At 40.2% G+C, this 12,048-nt stretch overlaps 1 protein-coding gene across 1 annotated transcript in view; it reads left to right on the top strand.

Moving 5' to 3' along the window:
* The window catches only part of wipf2b (WAS/WASL interacting protein family, member 2b), a 47,463-nt gene that overhangs the window by 23,857 nt on the left and 11,558 nt on the right, over positions 1-12,048 (top strand). The window contains exons 2-5 of the mRNA XM_043674868.1: positions 3,313-3,442; positions 3,749-3,881; positions 4,371-4,514; positions 7,813-8,469. Of these exons, the coding sequence (XP_043530803.1) occupies positions 3,380-3,442; positions 3,749-3,881; positions 4,371-4,514; positions 7,813-8,469 (997 nt within the window). The 5' untranslated portion in view covers positions 3,313-3,379. The remainder of the gene's footprint in view (positions 1-3,312; positions 3,443-3,748; positions 3,882-4,370; positions 4,515-7,812; positions 8,470-12,048) is intronic.

Below are 12,048 nucleotides of genomic sequence, written 5' to 3'. Positions count from 1 at the left end.
AAAACCAGTGCCTCCATGGTCTGGAGCTTAGAGATGACAAGGTTTTTGAAAATTAAGTGTACATTTAGGATTTATGTTCTTTTTAAACTTTTGTCTCCAATTAGTTTTATTTAATGTTTCAATAGAGTGTTAACCTTGATTGTGTTCACCTTCATTCAATGGTAGTACTTTCATCCCTGAATCAGACTTTGTAAAAACTTATTCATTGAACCTGGTTAAAAATCTCACAACACCAGGTTATGATACAACAGGTTTATTTGGAAGCACTAGCTTTCGGAGCACTAGTCCTTTTGGGGCGGCACGGTGGCACAGTGGTTAGCACTGCTGCCTCACAGCGCCAGAGACCCGGGTTCAATTCCCGCCTCAGGCGACTGACTGTGTGGAGTTTGCACGTGTCTGCGTGGGTTTCCTCCGGGTGCTCCGGTTTCCTCCCACAGTCCAAAGATGTGCAGGTCAGGTGAATTGGCCATGCTAAATTGCCCGTAGTGTTAGGTAAGGGTACATGTAGGCGTATGGGTGGGTTGCGCTTCGGCGGGGCGGTGTGGACTTGTTGGGTCGAAGGGCCTGTTTCCACACTGTAAGTAATCTAATCTAATCTAATCTAGTCCTTCATCAGGTGATTGTGGAGAATAAAATTGTAAGACACAGAATTTATAGCAAAAGTTTCCAGTGTGACGTAATTATATATTGAAAAAGACCTGAATTGTTAAGTCTCTCATCTTTTAGAATGACCATGTTGGTATCAGTTCTTTCATATGTAAATCGCAAAACTTTTTTAAAAAGTTACATTCGGAAGGGCATTTCCTGATGAAGGGCTTTTGCCCGAAACGTCGATTTTGCCTGTCCTCGGATGCTGCCTGAATTGCTGTGCTCTTCCAGCACCACTGATCCAGAATCTGGTTTCCAGCATCTGCAGTCATTGTTTTTACCACTTTAACAATTGGTGTCATGTTGGCCCAGATAAGGTATTGAAGGTGTTAACTCCCTGTGAGGCTGTCTGTGCCACAATGGTCAGACTGATTCTAATCTAAAAAACGGATTTTCAGAATCTTACATGATTCATGCAGTTTTTGAGCAAAGTAAAATGTAATTCTGCAAGTACAAATTCACCCCACAAACTTATATGTGTGCATGTGTGTGTGAGCGTAGAGGGGTTTAAGTTTGTGAGAGGGTGTGTGTGGGAGTTTATGTGTGAGTGTATGAGAGAGGGTCTGAGTGTCTGTGTGTGTGTGTATATTGCAATGGGGTCACCTGTAGTGTGACATGAACCCGGTTGAGGCCCTCCCTATGGGTACCAAACTTGGCTATCAGCCTCTGCTCAGCCACTTTTCGTTGTTGCCTGCCCCGAAGTCTGCCTTGGAGGACGGTCACCCGAAGGTCCGAGGTCGAATGTCCCGGACCACTGAAGTGTTCTTGACTGGGAGGGAACACTCCTGTCTGTTTGTTCTGCGGTGTCCGTTCATCCGTTGCTGTAGCCTCTGTTTGGTCTCGCCAATGTACCATGCCTCAGGGCATCCTTGCCTGTAGCGTATGTGAGAGACAACGTTGGCTGAGTCGCATGAGTACCTGCCACGTACATGGTGGGAGGTTCAATTAATTGAACCTGAGCATTGCTGGGAAAGCCACTATTTGTTGCCATCCCATAATTTCCCTTGAGAAGGTGATGGTGAGCAATCTTCTGAATGGGTATATGAATCAGAAGGGTTTAGAGAGATATGGGCCAAATGCTGGGTAATGAAACTAGATTAATTTAGGGTATCTGATGAGACCGAAGGGTATGTTTCCATGCTGTACATCTCAATGACTCTGTTTGCAGACAGGTTAAACATAAAGCAGCAAATAGGATGACTGTATGATTATTACTGCATATTATGTTGGTAGAGGAAAAGAAAATCGAAATGGGGTGCACAAGATGGATGTTTTGGATTAAAATTGAGGATAAGAAAAGTGAGTGAGTGATTCTTTGGTATTTCAGCTTGAGTTTTTTTTTGGAGGGGTATTCCTAATTCCTAGATTTAGGACACATTCATGCCAAGTAGTGTTTACTCGCTGACAAAACTATGCCTCAGTACCAACATCAGGAGATGACGCTCCAAGTTCTATCTTTATCAAATTTTTCATTTCTTTCTTAAATTTCCAGTGCCCTTTCTGATGGAATCTTCCTGTTAGTGCCAAATGAGGTGAATTTTGTTATGGGGAATTCATGTAGAGCCAATGGACAGTAGTCTCACAGCAAAAGATGTGTTAAATTAAATTCATGTAATCTGCTACTGTAAGTGAGAAAAACTTTGAGTTTTTTTATGGAAAATTTGAGAGTCATCTCATATCCAGGTAATATTCAGTGGTGAAGAGCTGGAACCTCAAGGGACAACAGTTGCTTCCAGGCAGAGCAAGCTGCTGGAAGAGGGCTTGTGTTTCTTTCAAGCACACGCATGAATGGCACACATGATGTATTATTTTTGGTCATATTATTCATGGAAATTGAAAGTGGGAGGCTGTTAAGAGCAACTGAAAAAAGCGCAAGACCACAGTTTACGGAAATGACCAAGGTACCTACCCTTAAGCGGATCACCGCTTCTTGCATATCTATCAAAATGTTGGCCAGTACATTGCTGCTCTTTTTTTATATTATTGTACCTTTACTAGGAGTATTCTTACAACACATTGCGACATATCTTGACATATGCTATAAGGTCATGGGTACAGCATCAGGGTGATTACATTTTGCTGAAAGTTTAATTTGGGAAAGTATTGAGGAATCTGGATTTATCATTAGGGAAAAGAGGACATTTCATAAATCGCTTTCATAATTAGGTTAACTAAATATCCAAACATTGTTTATATTCAGGAAGGAATAAAAATAGTGGGGAATAATTCAAATAAAACAAAGAACATCTGAGCTGTGTGAAGTAGTATTGCCTATTTCTAACCTTTACTGTAAAGATTGGAGACTATAACTGTTTTTGAGTGAGTAGTAAATCAGTAGCTTTGGCTAACTTACTACTCCTGATTTCTATCTTAATACTCTGTTTGAAAAGGCATTGTGTGCATGTTGAATAAGGATAACAAAGTCTGCACTGGCCATGCACCAGTTGAATTTCTGCACATAAATGCTGCTTTGATTTATGTTTGGAGATTGATTGTAATTGCAATACTGGAAGATTGGTGGTCATCTCTGGATCAGCGCCCAATAATAAATCAGTGCTTGCTGGAAATGGTTGGAGAAAATTTAAGGGGACAGGTAATTAAAATACCAATTATTGATGTAAAATAAACCTGTACTCTAATTGCTCAGTGTTTGCTTTTTTTTAGGTATATTAATGACCCATTACACTGTGTGAAATACAACAGAGATTGAACCAGCAGGTAGTGGGAAAATATGCCAATACCTCCACCACCCCCACCCCCACCTGCTGCACCCCCTCCACCAGCCTTTAATCAGGTAAGACAAGGCATGCAAACACTTTCTGTGACAGTTTGAGCAATTTCAGTCAAAGCACCCTTGACTTTGATCTTTAAAATATTTTGTACATAACAGCATCGCTTAGATGATGTCTAATATGTTTTTGCATTCCTATGTAAGACTACATAGGAAGAGGGTGCACCCTGACTCCATGCTGCACCTCAATGCTTTAATCAGAGTTTATTGTGAAAAGTCTTTGATATATACAGTTGCAGTTTGCCAAGAGATTTATAGCAAAGTATTTAAAAATGTATGCTTTTTGTTCATTTCAACTTTTTTAACCAGGCAAATACAGTTACACCTAAATTGACCAGAGATGAACAACGTAATCGAGGGGCACTCTTAAATGATATCACAAAGGGAGCCAAACTTCGAAAAGTGACCAATGTAAATGATAGAAGTGCCCCAATTCTTGAAAGTAAGTGCTGAAAGTAAAGAGCAGTATGTTAATAGGATTTCAGTAAACTGTAGTGGTGGATTTGTGATATTGTCGTCCAAAGTCCAGTTAAATTCTGTGAAAACCTCTACAATGCAACTAGTTAATTTTTATCTTTTTATGCTTGGTGCCTGTTTGGACGGAGCAGTTTGAGTTCTGGAACATTATGGTGGAACTCTGGTACTTTCTCCTTCGTTTTGAAGCCAGTGTGAGATGAATAATGAAGAGCACCATACAAGAAATTTAACAGACAATAGTAATCTTCGTTGACTTACTATTTTTTTTCCTTTGGCTGAATAATCCACTGACAGGAATACACCCACACATTTAGATTTATATTGCTTGCTGATTTATGCCTGGGCTGAAGTTTATCCGTTTGTGCTATGTAATATGGGAATGGAGTCACTGAAATCCATCATGAGGAAAATTACTTTGGTATAGCTTTAATGACATGTTTTTCTTTAACTACAGCTCCGAAAGGAGGAGGAGGTGGTGGTGGTGGCGGTGGAGGATTTGGTGCAGGACCTGTTTCTGGAGGACCAGTCCCATCAATCGGTGGCTTGTTTCAGGGTGGTGTTCCTAAGCTTCGTCCAGTAGGTCACAGAGACAGCTCAGGTATTTTGAGTCATCCCCACTTCTTAGTTTAGGAGAATGTGAGGACTGCAGATGCTGGAGATCAGAGTCGAAGAGCGTGGTGCTGGAAATGCACAATTGGTCAGGTAGCATCCGGGGACCAGGAGAGTTGATGTTTCGAGCATAACCTACTCCCGATGAAGAGCTTATGCCCGAAATGTTGACTCTCCTGCTCCTTGTTTGCTGCCTGACTGGCTGTGCTTCTCCAGCGCGACGCTCTTCCACTTAGTTTAGAGAGGCTCAGTTGGGTGGCTGTTGGAATAGTGACTGTAGTACTCTTGGAAATAACTGGTCGTCAATAAAAATGTTCTGATAATCAGCAATAACATTTTTTGAGCTATTTAAACTAATAACTTTAGCTCTGAAAAACTTTATGGCACAATATAGTGTACCATTAAGCAACAAACAGACCAGCAATAAACAAATGCCACTGTAGATATGTACACATGATCCTATTGGCAATTGGTACAAAACTCTCACCGTATAGTAGAAAGTGAAGACTGCAGATGCTGGTGATCAGAGTTGAGAGTGCTGGAAAAGCATAGCAGATCCCCGAAATGTCTCCAACTCTTCGGATGCTGCCTGACCTGCTGTGCTTTTCCAGGACCACGCTCTTGACAGTACTCAGACAGTATTGTATCAAATTCTGTCAAATTCCATCTTGTGGATGAGACACTAAAGTAGACCAGCATCATTTCTCTTTCTCTGGGATGTGAACAATGTCACAGTGGTATTTAATTAAGAACGCTGTACTTTCTGATGCCTTGACTAATACTTAGCCCTCAACACTAAAACTGTTTAACTCATTGCTATTTGTGGAACTTTGCTATCTCTGAATTGGTTGTGAATTTTTTAAAGCAAAGTAGTTAATAGACTTTTTGAAAAGTACTTTCTTGAGTATAAAGTTTATGGGCCCACCACATATTATTATGACAAATGCTGTGCATAAATGGTTGCCCTGGTTTTATATTCTTGCTAAGTATGGAAGAATTAAAACTTCATTTGGTAAGGCCTATCGTGGTAATGTCAGTTTTCCACAGGCCTCATTATACAGGTAGACCTGATTACTACAAAAACAAAATACTGTATTGTGAATGTCAGAGATCTGAAATTAAAAGAGAATATGACAGGAATAGAAAGAGAAACTGCATTAGCTTGATGAGAGATCATCAATCTGAAATATTAACCTTTCTCCATAGTTAGTTTCTGACCTGTTAAAATTTTTAAACATTTAGATTTTTAGTCTTGGTCACAGTTGTGAAAAAACACTGAGCTCAGAATTGGTTTTGCCGCCAAATGCCCACTCCAGTATTTGATTCTTAACAGCAAGTAACTTTTTAAAAAAATCATACTTTTTATTGGGACTTCCATATTAGTGTATGACTTGTCCCTTCCCTGAATGTGATAAGTTAGAAATGTATGACTGTTCTCACCATCTGAGATTACATTGTTACTATGTGTGAAAGCTGCAGTGCCCCAAAGTTGCTCCATAAGTAAAGGTTCACATTTTTTTTCCCTGAGCAAGGGCTCCAGTGTCAGTCAACAAGTGTGGCTTTGTAGTACCACTACTGATCGAGCTGATTGAGTTCTGCAGGACACTTTTGCCAGGACAGTAACAACTGGGAGCCAACAACTACAAGGCCTTATTCTCACCAACCAATCTGTCACAGATGCATCTGTCCCATTACAATATAGGTACAGTGTGATCACCACATGATCCTTGAAAAGACTCTAATTTTCATACAGTGCACACTTCATGTTGTGTGGCATTACCACCAAGCTAGATGTGATCAATTCAGAGCAGATCTAGCAGCTCAAAGCTGGCATCCATGAGATACTGTGGGCCATCAGCAGCAGAATTGTATTCTGCCGCAGTTCGTAACCTCCTGATGTGGCATATCACTTTCTTTATAGTTAATGTCAAGCCAGGGGATTAACTCTGGTTCACTGAAGAGTGCAGAAGGGCATGTCACAAGGAATGTTAAGTATGCCTAAAAATCAGGTGTCAACCTGGTGAAGTAACAACACGAAAGACTTTGTAATGTTTCAGGACAAAAGAAGTCCAGTTAACCAGTACCCCATCTACCAACCTAAATATTCGTTAAATCACACCAATGTGCAACATGTACAAGATGCACGTCAGCATTTCACCAAAGCTCCTTTGGGAGCACCTTCCCAATCTATGACCTCTTGCCACTGAGAAGGGTAAGGACAGCAGATGCTTAAGAATACTGCCTCAACAGGTAAGTTTCTTTCCAAGCCAAATAACCGTCCCTTCACTGTTGCTGTAACTAAGTGCTGGAGCTTTCTTCCTAACAGCACTGTGGAAGTGCCTACACAAGACGAACTGCAGCAGTTCAAGAAAGCTGCTTAGGACCACCTTCTCAAGCACAGTTAAGAATGGGAAAGAGCAACAAATCCTGGTCTTGCCACTGACAGCCACAACCCCTGAAAGAATAAAAAAATGTCTTGTGTAAATGGAAGGCAAAACTACTTTTTAATGAATCAATAAAAGGTCTTGCTTTGTCCATGTTAATTGAGGTTTTGCAGAAGTGTGGGTAAGATTAACTTGTGCTGGGTTTGTGAACGTGTAATCTGTCCCTCGCTCCAGTTTTCCTGTCAGTTAACAAGCTCACAAGAGGTGAAGGGCAGCAATATAATTGCATAACTGATTTTTCCATACCTCTAGTTCGCAAATAGTCAATAATGTTAAAACTGAAGTGGTGGAACATGTATATTTTCCATAGTTTTTTGCAATGCTTTCTCTTGCCCAAAAGTTCATGATAATGGAGAAAAGCAACAAGGATTTGTATCCCCAGTTAACGTCCAATGACTGCAGCTAGAATGTGTAGATAACAACCTAATCATATATAATGCCTTTGAATTTGAATAGGTAGCCAAGTTATAATATTGTAAAAATTATAACTTCTCCCCTTTTCTTTCATCTTCCAATTTTTTCTGTAAAATGGTGTCATGGGCACACACAAGTCAGCCCTGCCAGTGGGTGCTGGTTGGCTTTGAGTGTATATTATGCCTATTTCTATTTCCCAGTTTCACCCTCGCTGGTGCACTCTCAGTAGGGCTGGCTTAGGTATGGGGAATCTGATCACTCAACTAACTCTGTGCTGTTCTACTGCTGACCAGTTAACTGTAGAGTCCAAATCCCTATCGTTCATGAGTTAGGGGCAATCTCAAAAGATCATCAAGGAGTCTAGGGTATAATTTTTAAAGCACTTCACATTTCAGCTACATGTTATTTTTATTTTTATTTTTATTTCAGATCCTGCACCCAGTAGAACGGCACTAAATCCACCTGGCTCAAGATCTGCTGCTCCTCGACCTCCTTCCAGTAGTAACCGCTACAGTGATGATTCTGATGCACAGAGTAAAACGTCTCCTCCAGAGCTTCCAAGAGTTCATCGACCTTCATTACCTGATCTTTCCAGCACATCCCGCCCCAGTAGTGCCAGTGGTGTGAGGCACAGTGCGTCAGCACCGCCGCCACCTCCTCCAGTTGGAAGACGTTCAAACCCACCTCCGCCACCTGTGCATAGCAGCAGAACTCATTCCAGTGGACCATACAACAGAGAAAAACCTTTGCCTCCTACCCCAGGACAAAGGACTCCTGGCAATAGAGATGGACCTCCTGCCCCCCCTTCTGCCAAGCCTCCCCCATCACCAATCAATCCTAGGCTTGGTAATATTCAGAGCCAACCTCTACCACCCCCTCCCCCACCTTACAGGCAACCTCCCCATGTACATAATGGCCCTTCTAGTCCTGGAAATGAGGCTGCCCCAGAATTGCCGCAGAGGCACAACTCGTTATCACGCAAGTCAGCGGGACCAATGCGAGGAATTGCTCCTCCCCCTCCATCTCCTTCACCTTCCCAAAATCGACCGCCACCACCTGCTAGAGAGCCACCAAACCGCGGTGCAGGTAAGAGCTTTGCATGTAGAATAGAGATCAAACATAATGGATGAGAGATGAAATACATTTTATTACTGAGTTAGAAATGATACCTTTTGTGTACAAGAAGACACTTGAAAATTGATTGACCTTAAAAGCCTTTATTCTTGGACTTGGGGGCATTTGTTTAAAATCCAATTTCTGCTGTCGATTCAGTGATTACCGTTGAAAAATGGATATGCTATGGATGAAGCAACAGGGTGAGATATGAAACCCAGCCTACCTTTGGTCAAATAAAAGCAACATTTGTGTACTGGAAATCTGAAATAAAAATGGAAAATGCTGGAGAAACTCAGGTCTGGCAGTTCTGTGGAGAGCGAAACAGAAAAGTCTTTGGATTCAGAACATAAACTCTGTTAGATGTTGCCAAACCTGCTGAATTTCTCCAGCATTTTCTGTTTTTACTGCCCTTCATTGAGTAGCTTTCCAGTACTCATTGTGGCTATATTTAATGGACTGTACACCAGTCAGAGAGTTAAAAGCACTATTTTGAGGACTATGCACTTCAGAAATTGTTATTATGATATAATGAAATAAGAACTCAGTAACAACTGCAGTGTCCCTGACAGTGTCTTCCCATTTCTTCATATATCATTATGTCCAGCTCATTCAGCTTGAGGATATTTAATGAAGACCCCGTCAAAAATTTGCCCATAGTTCAAGACATGGATTGAACAGCGGGTGATTAAGAAGTAACAATCGGGTAATATTAATTGTAGATTTCAAATAAATATTTAGTCTATAGGAAGAAGTGTAAACTGAGGCATACAAGTAGATTAAAAACATGTTGCAGTCTGAGAGAATGAGTTGGATTAAGAAAGAATACAGCAAGTTTTGACATTTGGATCTATATACAAGATATCCTTTGTTGCAAATTCTAATGTTATGGTTAGAACTTGTCTTTGGGAATCTTATTTTCATGTGCAGAATGCAACATCACAAGCTGCAGATACTCAACTACTGTCACTAAAGATTAATATAATTAACCTCTGGAATAGTGGGGAGAGCATTCTTCTATTTTTAAACCACAGGTGATATGTGTGGCTGCAAGAAACAAGCAATTAAATTTGTTGCCAGTCACGTCAGGAAAAGTGTTATTTTTATTGATGGCATATGGCAGCTTGCTGTGCATCAGAATGTTGCTCCTGATGGTTCATTGTGGGGAGCTGTTAAAATATGCTTTGGTTTAAGTCCAAGTATAATACGTAACATGGCAGCATGTTTTTAGTGACTACATCATTGGAATTCCCATGCAAAAGTAAAAAACATTATTGATTCTATTCATCATAATTGACTCGAAGATGTTTTAAGAAAGTGTTTGTGTTTTTGTTTTGGTGTAATGATCCTTGTAAGTGTGACACCAAGTTTATGCTAACTTTGGACATGGTGAGAGTTTTGGACGCCATTTTACAGGAAGGAATGGAGAAATTGCAGTGTTGATTCATGGCTGAGTGATTAGTTACAGAGAAAGATTGAGGAAGTTGATGGCTTTTTCTTCATTATAGTTGAGAGGTGGGTGTAATTGGAGGTCTTCAAGATTATGAAGAATTCGAAGGTAAATAGAATTCAAGTGTTTCCACTGGTTAGTGAGACTACAGCAAGACTTCATGCATTTAAAATCAAGGATTGAAAAGGAAAACTGGAAGAAATGTCTTTACTGACACAATTTAGCCATTGCGCATATATGGAGAGCAAGTGAGAATAGCTTTGACTCAGGATTTCATCCACAAAGCAGCATCAGCAGAGAGCTGAATGCACCACATAACCTGTTTCAATATTAGACTACTCTGAGTCTGTGATATTTATGACTGGCATCAAGAGCTCTTTCTTGCACACAGTGTATTAAACATGTGGATGGGCCTGCATGGAGTACATTAGATGCAAAACTTCTGGAGTCATTTACAAAACTGCTGTATCCTGTGGTGATGGGAAGGGTAGTTATTCTGAAAGGCTGAGTTCAAATGAGGGCAGTATGTGCAATGTATTAAAGGGATTTGATAGGTTAGGTACAGGAAGCCTCTTGCCTAACTGGGACAGTACAGATAAGGCCCATAATCTTAAAATTAGAAATAGATCATTTCGGAGTGAAATTGCTATTAATCTTTCACACACAGGGCAATGGCTAACGATAACTACCTTTCTCAAAAGTTTACAGTTGCTGTACTTAAGATTGAATTGGATATTTTTCAGCAAGGATGTTAAGCTACATGGAGAAATGTCAGGAAGTAAGGTTGAGATAAACACCTGCAATGATCTATTTGAATGAGAAAGCAGGTTCAAAGTGCTGACTGCCTTGCACCAATCATAATATTTCAAAAATGGTTTTTCTTTTCTGTATTTATCATGTCATCGTCTTTTTAGATTACTTTCTATTTGTGCAGCTTTTAGTGAGGGCTTGGACACCTAAATCTCTCTTCTCATTCTCAATTCACAGTTCTTTGACATTAAAAAAAATCCAGTCGGTCCTCCTTGATTTTGGTGCTTCACCTGTTGCAGTTTTGCCCATTCGTAATCTGCCCCAAGTCCATTCTTCATGCCTCCTTCGAAACAATTAGCTGGGATATTCAGCATCAACAATTCTTTGTTTTTTTTTGCTGGATTTCTAACTTAATTCCATCGACAAACTTGGATGGATATCATTTCTCTGCTGCAGTGTTTCCTGAATGTTTTACTAGTGTGACTTCATTTTAGTGTTTTGGACGTCTTTTGACCCGGAGTGAAAGTTTTCATGATAAGTTGAGCAGACTGGGCTGAGGCAAAGCTTTTGTGACAAGATGTTTTTGGAATGTTGGAGTCCATATGGCAGATTCTGAATGAATTTTCGGTATTTAATTGTTTTTCAACTACTTCCACTACTCCACCTGGAATCCACCACGTATTTGATCAATCTTTGAAGAATTTCTTGATATAATTCATAAATTTGCATTTTGCAAGTCTGCAAATCCTTGAGGAACACCACCAGCTGCAGTCTGCCAATCAGGATGCACTCATGTTATTCAAAAACGTTTAAAATACTAATTACTCGATTAATTGAATAATACTGCAGTAACTGTCACATCAAATTATGAAGTCACTGAAAGGTTTTGGAAAAGAAACATGGTTCATGAGAGATCATTCTCTCCAGACTGTAAGTCAAAGTTTTTAAAGAATAAAATACAATCATCAGGTGTAATTTGTTGAAAGACAAAGTAGAAGGACATTTACAATTTGTGCATAGATCTGGATAAGTCACTTGTCCTGCTGACCTCTAAGGGTTCAGGGCTTTACATCGTAAACTCAGAGCTGAAGCCCTTCAATTAAGTATAAGATTAGGAAGTGTTGCTGCAACTGTAAAAGGCACTACTGAGTCACACATGGCTTATTGCAAACAATTTTGGTCCCCAGATCTGAGGACAGATGTAATGCATTGGAGGCAATTCGGAAGAAGTTCACTCAATTGATTCCAGAGATGAGTTTATCCTTTGAAGAGAGATTGAGCAGTTTAGGCTGTAGTTTATAAGAATGAGAAGAAATCTAATTGAGGTATGTAAGGTGCTAAATAGGATTGAC

The sequence above is a fragment of the Chiloscyllium plagiosum genome, chromosome 33 (genome assembly GCF_004010195.1).
Source record: "Chiloscyllium plagiosum isolate BGI_BamShark_2017 chromosome 33, ASM401019v2, whole genome shotgun sequence".
NCBI classification, from domain to species: domain Eukaryota; kingdom Metazoa; phylum Chordata; class Chondrichthyes; order Orectolobiformes; family Hemiscylliidae; genus Chiloscyllium; species Chiloscyllium plagiosum.
Note: the sequence above shows the minus strand (reverse complement) of the source record. Positions and strands in the feature narration are given on the sequence as shown.